The sequence below is a fragment of the Ranitomeya imitator genome, chromosome 1 (genome assembly GCF_032444005.1).
Source record: "Ranitomeya imitator isolate aRanImi1 chromosome 1, aRanImi1.pri, whole genome shotgun sequence".
NCBI classification, from domain to species: Eukaryota; Metazoa; Chordata; class Amphibia; order Anura; family Dendrobatidae; genus Ranitomeya; species Ranitomeya imitator.
Genome location: NC_091282.1, coordinates 1,027,075,898 through 1,027,088,722, shown reverse-complemented (window position 1 = coordinate 1,027,088,722; position 12,825 = coordinate 1,027,075,898). Strand labels below are relative to the sequence as shown.

Below are 12,825 nucleotides of genomic sequence, written 5' to 3'. Positions count from 1 at the left end.
AAGCCTTGAGGAACAATCAACTACAGTTGCCACGAAATGAAGACACAAAGGGAAACCTCAATTTTGTTTTCATCGCTGATGAAGTTTTCCCTCTTCATCCACATCTGCTGAAGCCATTTCCGCAGAGAACACTCACAGCGGAGCGGAGAATCTTTAACTACCGGTTGTCTAGGGCCCGTCGTGTGGTCGAAAATGCCTTTGGGATTATGGCGAATCGGTTTAGAGTTTTCCACACCGCTATCAACTTGAAGCTGCCGTCTATAGACTTTGTCGTTTTGGCATGCTGTGTGCTGCATAACTTCCTGAGACGCCACGACACCAGCTCCTACTCTCCTCCTTCATTTATTGATTCTGTGGACCCAATAACCGGAGATATTGTGCCCGGGGAATGACCGACACAAGAAGAAAATTTAGCAGGTCTTCAAGCGCTGGGATCTGGCAGACAAGCAGACGATGCAAGGGACTGTAGAGAAAAATACTGCCTGTACTTTAATGGTTCTAGAGCTGTGCCCTGGCAGGATCACGCCGTATAAAAACAAACTTGTATGTTTAGCGTAAACTGAACAATCTATATTTTAAGCTTTGGTTTCCACAATGGCATTGTTTTAATAGGCAACTCTCTTTTGTTTAATAAAATTGTATTGCATTACTCCCGTTAATAATCACGGTTGTTCTTTTTATATAAAGTGGTTAACTCCTTAATCCTATATGACGTACTATCACGTCAAAGTGACCTGGGACTTAATTACCTGTGACGGGATAGTATGTCATGGCGAACGATCAATTTTGCATTTAAAAGTCAAATGGCGCTCCATCCCTTCCGTGCTCTGCCATGCACCCAAACAATGGTTTATCCACACATATGGGGTATCGGCGTACTCAGGACAATTGTACAACATATTATGGGGTCCTATTTATCCTGTAACCCTTGGTAAAAGAAAACAAATTGGAGCAGACTTTTTGTGTGGAAAAAAGGTCAATGTTCATTTTTATGTAAACACTCCAAAAATTACAGTGAAACACCGGAAGGGTAAACTAGTTGAACCAAAAAAGAGAATTGGTTCCCAAACTGTGCTGATGTTAAGTAGACATGTGGGAAATGTTACTAATTAAGTGTTTTGTGAGACGTATCTCTTTGATTGTAGGGCATAAAAATTCAAAGTAGGAAAATTGTGAAATTTTCGAATTTTTTGCCACATTTTCGGTTTTGTCCAAAACACACCCAAGTTTTATCAAATACATTTAACCACTAATAACATGGAGTACAATATCTCACGAGAAAACAATGTCAGAATTACCAAGATCCTTTGAAGCTTCCTGATTTTTACCCTCATAAAGAGACAGTGGTCAGAATTATAAAAATTAGCCCAATATTTAGAATTGAGAGTCCTCAGTGGTTGATACCTTTTAATGGCTAACTGAAAAGATGGTAACAAATTGCAAGCTTTCGAGACTACACAGGTCTCTTCATCAGGCAAAGACTAAAACAAATTCTGAAGAATCACATATTTATGCACAACATAGTATAGGAAAAAAAAAAAGGGAAAAAAAAAAACCATGGATAAGCCAGGTGACATGAAGCAGAATTACCATGGGTGATAAATTCTAAATATTTTTCTATCCACTGGCTAACACGGTACCAAGATATATTTCTTTCCTGTATCAAAATGGAGGATACCAGAATGTACCGCATCTTTATGGAACTAAAACCACTTCTGAAGAAACGTGCACAAATGGACAGTGACATTTTTTTCCTATCTAAATGCAAAAAGGAGAATCTAATTCCCAAAGGACTCTGGATTACAAACCCAATCCCATGGTAATTCTGCTTCATGTCACCTGGCTTATCCATGGTTTTTTTTTTTCCCTTTTTTTTTTTTCCTATACTATGTTGTGCATAAATATGTGATTCTTCAGAATTTGTTTTAGTCTTTGCCTGATGAAGAGACCTGTGTAGTCTCGAAAGCTTGCAATTTGTTACCATCTTTTCAGTTAGCCATTAAAAGGTATCAACCACTGAGGACTCTCAATTCTAAATATTTTTCTATCCACTGGCTAACACGGTACCAAGATATATTTCTTTCCTGTATCAAAAATTAGCCCAGTCATTGACGTGCAAACCATCCTTCGGGCCTAGGGATTAATTTTACCTCGCCAGAACGACACGGTATGAACGCTAATTGTAAGTGCCGGTTCGTGTTCATTTTATTATGCCTGAGCGGCACGGAAGGAATGCCCAGAGTCAATGCCGTTCGATGGATGTGTACATAACGCCGGAGCGGCACGTAATGTGCACTCGTTGTCTATGACGGCGTGATGCCGAACGTACGTTATAGCGTGCGTGCGTTCCTACCCTGTCTTCCTTTGGTTCCCAGACATGCTGAACATCCCGGAGCTAAAGTTCTTGATTGCCACCATGGATCAGCTGCAGTACAATACCACTGGGCTGGAGCTGCACCGCAATCAGCACAAGGAGGAAGTCGTGCGTGCTGTGTCTGAGGGCCTCAGGAAGCAGTCTGGAATGACCAGAAGCAAGGCCCAGATCGTTAAAAAATGGGGCGATCTGAAGTCGAAATGCCGTGGCCGCCTGCAGGACCTTCGTCACGAGATACGCAGAGGTGAGTACGCAGGTATCGGAGAGTATGGTACGCCAAAGGGTGAATTTGGTCATTCCTGTGAATGTGGGGTACGCTTCGGGGACTTTTATAGGGCAGTTTTATTAGCTTGTCGTAGTGGGAGCGGTACTACATACGCTTTTTTTATTTATTTTTTTTTCATTCGAAGACCCAGACAGACAGCGCCGCCGCCACGTGGCATCCCACACCGCCTATGATATACAAATGCATTTTTTTGTAATATTTATTTTTTGGAAAACAATTACCAAACAATTTTACAAACAATGACAAAAACACATTATGTCCTCCCACGGCCCAACAGGTGCAGCGTGCGCCCATGCTGCTCTACTTGAGCCAGTAGGAATGCTGCTGTCCGCTCCAGGCGCTCTAGCTTCGCCAGCAGCTCTCTCACGGTGGCCGGTTCTGTGGATAGAAGAGGTTGGAGAATGGACGGTGATTACGCTGCAAATACAGCACGTGTGAACATACCCTGACAATTACAACACACTCAATTTGGTCCTGTCACAGAGGGCGAAAAATTTTTATTTTTTTTTTATTTATTTTTTTCAAATGTCACCTCACACCGATAACCCCTCCCACTGTCTGTATACTTACGGAGAATGGGCGCCGGTTGTTCTTCGGCGGCACTAGAGCTGCTAATTTCCCAGCCCCTCGATCTGGCCACAGATGACGCTGCTAAAAGGAAACAATATCTGCTTAACAATGGAACACGGCGTTGGGAAGCACTCGCACTTTTGGTCACTTACGAATGGTCGCTTCTGGTGAGAAGGCCGCCGACCCGGGGGAGGAAGATGAGTGGCGGAAGGGAAGTGTTGAGGATGGTGAAGGGGTGCGAGGGAGCCAGGTCCGAAGTGATGTTGGAGGGGTGGTAGGGCGCCTGCTCCTTACTGCGCCTGTAATGTATACAATATTTCCGCTACCCTCTTATGTCACCTATGCAGTAATAAAATTGCAATGAATGATGGTACACTTACGTGACGTCCCGGGCTGTGGGCTGCCGCTGGTGGCGGACGAAGGAGAGCTGGTGGCAATGGCAGGTGCCTGTTGCCGACGCCTTCTCTCTACACATAAATGAAAGAAACGCAATGGTTAGACATTCCTATACTGTATGGCTTTTGCAGCAGCATTTGGACAAGTTGTAACTGAGAAGCTTGTATTTTATATGTGTAGTACAGTGTGGGCTCCGTATTGTGTGCTCCGTACGGTGTGTACGTCGTACTGTGTGCGGCACGGTGTGTACGTCGTAGTGTGTGCGGCGCTGTGTCTGCTCCGTATTGTGTGCGGCACGGTGTGTATGCCATAGTAATAGAAGCGCATCACGGCTGCACGCGTCTACTGATTACCCCTTCTAGCAGTGCGCGCTGGATAATGTATACAATATTTCCACTACACTGTTATGTCACCTATGCAGTACTAAAATTGCTATGAATGATGGTACACTTACGTGAGGTCCCGGGCTGTGGGCTGCTGCTGGTGGCGGACGAAGGAGGGCTGGTGGCAATGGCAGGCACCTGTTGCCGGCACCTTCTCTCTACACATAAATGAAAGAAACGCAATGGTTAGACATTCCTGTACTGTATGTTCAAAACCAAGTGCAGAGCAAAGGGAAGCATTGCAACCAATCAGGTTCCTGCTTTAATTTTTCCAAAAATTGTTAGGGAATGAAAGCTGTGTTCTGATACGTTTTTGCAGCAGCATTTGGACAAGAAACGCAATGTTTAGACACCAAAGTACAGGGCTCCAGACCCCCCAAAAAATAAAAGAAAAACTTGTGCGCAGGGTTGCCAACCTCCTCCTAAAAGCGTGCATCGCCCAATTCCCCCATACTGGTACTTGCCTCGCCTTGTCTCCGCACGCAACTCTGCCAGAAGGTGTGGATTTTTGTGGCGGAGGTCAGCCCATTTCTTCCGCAGCTGCAGCGCACTGCGGCGGACGCCAAACCTCCTATCCAGCATGTGCCCAATGCGACGCAGCACCTCCTGCTTGTGTAGGTTCGGGTGGGCTGGGCGAGTCTCCTGGCACTCGTAATCCAGGGCATCCATTTTATGTACAAAAAAGCAGAGCTCGGTCTGCCCCAGAGGAGCACATCTTTGTCTTGCCACCATTTTAGGTGGAAAGACGCTGTACAGCACCGCCTAACAACGCCCAGAGGAGGTCCTTAACTCTGCCGTGCTCCCGCGCGATCCGCATCGCTATAGCGTCTCCGTTTATGCGCAGCATCGCGGTTGTGACGCCGGTATGCACAGCGTCGCGGTTGTGCCGCCGGCTCCAGAAATGCACCTTCGGCGTTCCCGTTTTGTAGCTCATGAACGGTATGACATGTTTAAGTAGTTGTTTGTTTATTTTGTATATAGTGTATGGCTATGCAGCAATGCTTATCTATGCACTAGGTAAAATGATGTATAAAACATCTCTGGCTGCCATCTTGTGCATCAGCCAAGCAGATGCACAAAATGGAGGCACTTTAGGATGCGGTTTGCAAACTCTGTTGCTATGGCTGCCATTTTGTGCGCACACTACATGTAAAGTTTAACCTACTGTGTCGGCCTTGGCTTGGCTGTCCCAGGCCTGCTCCACTATTTAATTAACCCAGCACACAACATAACGGTTAAAAAAACCTCTTTTTTGGCCCAAGAGGGGCTGATCCAGCTGTGCCCTCCGGGTCAACGCCTCCACATTCTAGTAGGTTTCCACAATAATGTGATTGGGATTTGATTGCAGGTATGCTCCCCCCCCCACAGCCACTGTTGCCATGTATGCTGACAGCACCTTTTTTTTTCATTCAAAGAGGCAAAGACACAGCGCCGCCACCACGAAGCATCCCACACCGCCTCTGATCTAGCTGTGTCCTCCGGGTCAACGCCTCCACATTCTAGTAGGTTTCCACAATAATGTGATTGGGATTTGGTTGCAGGTATGCCCCCCCCCCGCAGCCACTGTTGCCATGTATGCTGACAGCACCTTTTTTTTCCATTCAAAGAGGCAAAGACAAAGCGCCGCCACTACAAGGCATCCCACACCGCCTCTAATCTAGCTGTGCCATCAGAGTCAACACCTCCACATTCTAGTAGGTTTCCACAATAATGTGATTGGGATTTGGTTGCAGGTATGCCCCCCCTGCAGCCACTGTTGCCATGTATGCTGACAGCACATTTTTTTCCATTCAAAGAGGCAAAGACACAGCACCGCCACCACGAGGCATCCCAGTCCGCGCAGTACTGGCCCCCTCATTCACTTCCGGTCTTCTCTCCTTCGGAGAATATGTCCCCAGACGAGGTCTTGCCATGTAAGTTTTTTAAACACGCTTAAGATTGTCACTCACTGCCTCTCTCTATGTAACCCTGGACAGCAAGGGCAGTTTCAGAGCCTTCTGCCGCCTCAGAGATGTTTCATTCATCCTAAACGCTATTATGGGGATGTGATCCCAGCCCACTATCGGGAGACTACTGTGTTATTAATGTTATGTTTTTTGATCCACAGCTGCCGGCAGTGTGACCATGGACGATCTAGAAGCTGGAATTGAAAGGCTGATAGACACTATGGCGCGGATTCAGGAGCAGCAGAATGTGGCAATGGGGGAGCTGCAGAAGCTTCGGGACATGTGCCAACTCTTGGAGGCGGGGCCAAAATAAAAACCAAGTGTCTGCTTGTACAGTTTAGGTTGTTAATTTAAAAATATACATATATATATATATATAGACTTTTATTCCATTCTCTATTTTTTGTTTTGTTAAAAGTACATTTCTTTGTAAAGTTCATTTCTGCCGTCATACTGTGCTGTGGACCCATTTTGTCTTTGTGATCGAGACCCACCAATCAAGCTGTCGAGATTGAAGTTCAATAAAAAGTTTTTATTCAAAACAAATTATTAACAAAATTACAATTTAAAAATCCTTAAGAAACCAAACTATCACAAATCGTGATACACTGAATCTTCATTGCGAACATGAAGGTGCCTGATGGGCGAAGCAATGTGAGACGGCATGGTCGGGTAGGAGTTTTGGGGTGACGGGCCAAAGTGGGACACGGGGAAATTGGGGCGTGCTGGTGTTTGGGGCCAATATGGTGGACATTATGCGGACAACCGTGTGTGTTAATCCAAAGTGCCATCCGAACCCTTATTAACAGCCTCAAAAATAAGACGCTCCGTTAGAGTTATTTGCCTCTCGTCCATTTTAGAAAGTTTGTCGACGATGTAGTGTCCAAAACCCTCCAACGCTGGGCTGGCATTGTTCGTCAACGCCTTTTTGGCCAGGGTCAACAGTTCAAGGGAGACGTCTGAGGTGGCTTTACGCTTCCTTGAACCCTGCCTCCATTGACTCCGTGCAGGTGCAGCCTCCACTATTTGACTCGTGGAGCAGTCCTGTGCATTGTCCTGTGCACTGTCCTGTGCACTGTCCTCCTGGGGAGAATAAAAAAGGAAATTATTAAAAAAAAAAAAGAAAACGATGTACACCACCCTAACCGCATTAAAAATATATATTCGTATACATGCGAAAAAGTTGCTATATATTATTTTATTAGTAATATTTATCATTCACATTTATTTATAACTTTGCACTCCACTGTTCAGACTAGTAGGGCAACCTGATTACCAATTTTGGGTCTGAATAGTTAAAGCAAGAATACTTATCTCTAGCTGAAACCGATACTATTTTCAATAAGTTTAGATGGTATGGGTTATGAAGGTCGCCATGTAATACTTTTCTGCGACAGGGTTACTTATCTGTACAGAAAAATGTTAAAACTTCTAATTGATGGTATAATCAGATGGATAACACAGAAAATGCAGATAAATTATATATAATTATAGGCCACATTGGTGAACCAGTGGTGCAAAGAGGTACTTACTTGTTGCCCTTGTGAGTCCAGCTCGACGTGGTTCTGAGATACTGTAGGTTCCACAGGTGCCAACGAGCGCAAACACGTAGATGACCGTGGCACCTCTTGGTCCCGAAGAAAATTAAGATGATCAAAATACCAGAGCTTCGGCACGTACACCTCTTCAGTTGAAGCCCCGGACTTGGAAGTGTGCAAGACCTTATTGAGCTCCTTCCTCCACACCGTGCGCAGCGCCTGAATTTTCTTCTTAACTACTGCTTCGGTGGCTTGCTCTTCAGGTGCATGGAGATTGTAAAATTCTATCAGCTTCGAATATCCGGCCTTACGCTTTTCCCTGTTGGAATACTCTGGCGATTTTATCTTCCAAAGGCAGGGAAAAGACTGGTATATCTCAAGGAACTCGCGGATAAACTCAATACGATTTGACATCTGTAAAATTAAAAAAAATTAAAGTTAGGTGTTTTACAAATAGTACATTAAAACAGCAACAGCGAAAGGGGGACAAAAAAAAAAAAGGTTCACAGAGGTGCAAACGCCACTTTAAAAAACAGCAGTCATTTTCCCATCTGCCACGCCCTAGGCCACCATAACCCAAAACAGCGTACCACCTGCTTCACTACAGCAGCCGCACAAAGCGCTCATGCCGACCATACATTGTTCCATCTGCCACGCCCTAGGCCACCATAACCCTAAACAGCGTACCATCCGCTTCACTACAGCAGCCGCACAAAGCGCTCATGCCGACCATACATTGTTCCATCTGCCACGCCCTAGGCCACCATAACCCTAAACAGCGTACCACCCGCTTCACTACAGCAGCCGCACAAAGCGCTCATGCCGACCATACATTGTTCCATCTGCCACGCCCTAGGCCACCATAACCCAAAACAGCGTACCACCCGCTTCACTACAGCAGCCACACAAAGCGCTCATGCCGACCATACATTGTTCCATCTGCCACGCCCTAGGCCACCATAACCCAAAACAGCGTACCACCCACTTCACTACAGCAGCCGCACAAAGCGCTCATGCCGACCATACATTGTTCCATCTGCCACGCCCTAGGCCACCATAACCCAAAACAGCGTACCATCCGCTTCACTACAGCAGCCGCACAAAGCGCTCATGCCGACCATACATTGTTCCATCTGCCACGCCCTAGGCCACAATAACCCTAAACAGCGTACCATCCGCTTCACTACAGCAGCCGCACAAAGCGCTCATGCCGACCATACATTGTTCCATCTGCCACGCCCTAGGCCACCATAACCCTAAACAGCGTGCCATCCGCTTCACTACAGCAGCCGCACAAAGCGCTCATGCCGACCATACATTGTTCCATCTGCCACGCCCTAGGCCACCATAACCCTAAACAGCGTACCACCCACTTCACTACAGCAGCCGCACAAAGCGCTCATGCCGACCATACATTGTTCCATCTGCCAAAACAGCGTACCACCACATACATACAAGCAGCAGTGCAAATCCCATCCACCACACCCCTGCCCATCATAACCCAAAACAGCCTACCACCACATACATACAAGCAGCGGTGCAAATCCCATCCACCACGCCCCAGCCCATCAGAACCCAAAACAGCGTACCATCCGCTTCGCTACAGCGGCGTCACGAAGCGCTCATGCGATCATACAGCATTCCATCCACCACGCCCAAGCGCTTTTACATACCTCGAAGCAGCGGTGCAAATCGTGGAATAGTCTGGGAAATACAAAATCAGACGTCCAGGTCCACCAAGTGTCCAAGTACAAAGTGAAGAAGGTGAGGTGTCGTCGGGAACAATAGCGCTCAGGTGACAATTTTCCCAACCAATGTGTGCACAGTAACCAATGACCAATCAGCACACTACAGGTATAGTTAGCTAGCAGCACAACACGCCCCTCATTAACAACGTCATGCATAGATTATGCAAATGTGCTCTGAATTGTGAGAGCACCTCCTGTGTGACATGCCCATACGACTGTCCCGTACGACTTGTACATCGCAAATACGTCATGAAATTATCGCTCCAGCGCCGTGTATTGCAAAGTGTGACCGCAGTCTACGACGCTGGAGCAATAATCAAGCGACGCTGCAATGTCACAGATCGTGCCGTCGTAGCGACCAAAGTGCCACTGTGAGACAGTACCCTTAGTGTGACAATAACCATGTTCCAATATGTGTAAGGCTGCAGCCTAAATACGTCTGTGGAACGTGTTAACAGAGGCTCTTAGACCTGCATAAAATGTACAGAAACTGGCCAATACTCCACCACCATTTATTTGTAAGGAGTAGTGATGAGCGAATTTGTTTGTAAAACGATTGCCAAACATAAATTCAACATGAATATGGCACATTTGGATTTGTGATCAGAAACATGAGCAAAATTTTATAAAATCAGTAAAAATCGGTAACATTCGGTGAAAGTGTGGGAAAATATTTGTGTTGCCCCTAAAGTATTTTCAGCACTTTAGCTAAGATAATGGTAGTGTATCATGAACGTTTGTTTGATGAGGGGAGGGGGTTTACAGAGCTCAGAGGCACGACATTCTTGTAAAAAGTCTTTTTTTTTTCCCTAATTTTATATGTGTGCATTGAGACTAGCCAATCAGGGCGCAGGAAACACAATATCCTGGCACAACGGCTTGTGTCATTGGCTGCTGATATCACATGTCCCTCTCCATATAAATAGCAAACATCTTGTTTTAGCATCATTTTGACACTGTAACAGCGCAGAGAGGCTTCTCCTGATGCTGACACTGATAGCAGCAAGATTTTAGCTAGTTAGCTAGGCGGTTGTATATCAGTCAGATAGTGTAGCTGGCTAGTGCCCGGTGTGGCTGTTAAATTAACCTTCCAGCATTTTTTTTTGCCTTTTTTGCAATTATTGAGATTCACAAATAAAGCCAGCAGGGCACATGTCCTACAAGTGTGTTGTGTGCTGCTTCTATTGTGCTCCACACATGAGTATGGTAGTCTAAATCATATTTTTTTCACTAGCTATGTGAAATGAGAATGTGAAATGTGAAAGAGCCTGCTCAATCCCACCTTATCATTTAGTGCTGTGGTGATATGAAACTGTCTGCAGACCTAAGACATATTAAAAAAAAAGTGTAATTTTTTAGTTACCAAAAGTTTGAAAACCAGCCGTATCACACTTTGTCATTTTGTTGGGTTGAAATTAAACTGTAGAAGCCTGATCCAGAGGCCACCCAAAAATTCTGGTGTTCCTAATGTCATATAGTAGGGGACCTGACTTAATAGTTTGTAGCATCTAGTGTGTTAAAGAGGCCTGATCTAGAGGCCACCAAAAAATCCTGTTCCTAGTGTCATACAGTAGGGGACTTGACTTTACCATAGTTTGCAGGATCTAGTGTGTTATAGAGGCCTGATCCAGAGGCTACAAATAATATTCTGTTCCTAGTGTCATACAGTAGGAGACCTGACTTTCAAACAGTTTGTAGCATCTAGTGTGTTATAGAGGCCTGATCCAGAGGCCACAAAAAATTCTTCTGTTCCTAGTGTCATATCCTAGGGGACCTGACATTCAAATAGTTTCCAGCATCTAGTGTGTTATAGAGGCCTTATCCAGAGGCCACTAAAAAATTCTTGTATTCCTAACATTCACAACATTAGGGGGAAATATAATTTTTGAATTGTTTGCAGCATATATTCTTTGACATACAGGCCTCATCCACACTCAATCAATTTTTTTGTGACTAACACAATACAGCATGCCATATTTCACTTTGGAATTTACTTTTGCAGAAGTAGTGCAGAGTTTAAAATCTAAACAATTTCTATTTACAAGAACTCCGCGTCTCTGAGCTCTGAAAACCCCCTCCCCTCATCAAACACATGTCCCAAGCTCATGATACACCACCATTATCATAGCCAAAGTGCTGAAAATACTTTGGTGGCAAAGCAAATATTTTCCCAAACTTTTTACAGAATGTTACCGATTTTTCCCGATTTTAGAAAATTTACGCGCTGAATTTATGTTTGGCGATTGTTTTTCAAACAGATTTGCTCATAAACACCAGAGACATAACTTTTTCTGTTAGCAATTCACGTCTTTTTTGGCATAATGAGAAAATTACTGTTGGGAAAAACTGACACTGACTAAACACTGATCTAGCACACTGATGAATATTAGTCAGCTTTTCTCATGTACTATAAAAAATTACGTGTTTAGATAAAAAATGGAATGACAATAAGCGCAAAAGGGTCTTATCTACTTTGAGAGATCGGCTCTGCGGTAGATGTTGGTTCACACACAGGACTTAGCTGATTCCAAACAACCAGGCGGTTTATTTAAAGGAGTTCATAAACTGTCAGGGTTACAAAGTAAAACAGCCTCTTCCAGGTAAACAAAGATATCACAGAACAAAATGGAAAATAACATGTTCATATAACACAATGGCTCGGCCATTTTAAATCTGAGTCTTTTCCTTTCAGACTCCAGCAGGGTCTGAGCAGCACATGCAAGTCTTCCTCACCTTGCAAAACACACAGACAAAGTGAGACAGCCCCAGCTGCTTTAAATCAGACCATCCAAGACCTGGACTGGAGGTAAGAGAGCAGCTGATCCCACCCAGCTCTTTCAGCTGCTCGGAAAACCCAAACCCTTAATCCAAGCTCATAAAAACACCTCCCAGCACTATATTTGCTGGAGCCTGCTTCTCTGGGTCCTACATCACTGAGGTTTGGTACCTGGGGGACACATACCTCCCATCCATGACTTGCCCAGCTGCCATCTTACATACCCTACTCCTCTGCCCAAAGCCTTGTGGCTTGGCACCTTTTGTCAACATACAATGGACCCTTGATAGGGCATCTGCATTCCCATGTTGTTTCCCAGGTCTATGCTCCACCTGAAAACTAAAACCTTGTAGGGCTATGAATGACCTAGTTACTCGGGCTTTGTTTCTCTTCTTCTCTCGCCTCCACCTTAGTGGGGCAATGTCCAACACTAACCTGAAACATCTACCTAACAGGTAATATCTCAGAGCGTCCAACAACCACTTGATGGCCAAACATTCTTTTTCCATTCTGAAGTAGTTCTTCTCACATGTGGACAGCTCCCGACTTAGGTACATTACAGGGTCAAAACTGCTCCCAGCCTGACATCCGTTGCATTCATCTGGACCACAAACTCTTTGGAGAAGTTGGGCACCACCAAAACTGGCTCTTTACAGAAGACCAGGTTCAGTTTGCGGAAGGCCAACTCAGCTACCAGGCACCACTTAACCATAGTTGACTTTGTCCCTTCCAGAAGATCTGTCAGTGGGTCTGCTATTAGGGCAAAATTAGGGACACAATTTGATACTAGCCCACAATACCTAGAAAT

At 45.1% G+C, this 12,825-nt stretch overlaps 1 protein-coding gene across 1 annotated transcript in view; it reads right to left on the bottom strand.

Annotated features, from left to right (window-relative positions):
• Window positions 1-6,568: 6,568 nt before the first annotated feature.
• LOC138658268 (uncharacterized) overlaps window positions 6,569-12,825 on the bottom strand; it is a 103,560-nt gene continuing 97,303 nt past the window's right edge. The window contains exons 4-5 of the mRNA XM_069745750.1: window positions 7,488-7,907; window positions 6,569-7,038 (exon numbers count right to left, since the gene is read on the bottom strand). Coding sequence (XP_069601851.1) covers window positions 6,730-7,038; window positions 7,488-7,907 — 729 coding nt within the window. The 3' untranslated portion in view covers window positions 6,569-6,729. The remainder of the gene's footprint in view (window positions 7,039-7,487; window positions 7,908-12,825) is intronic.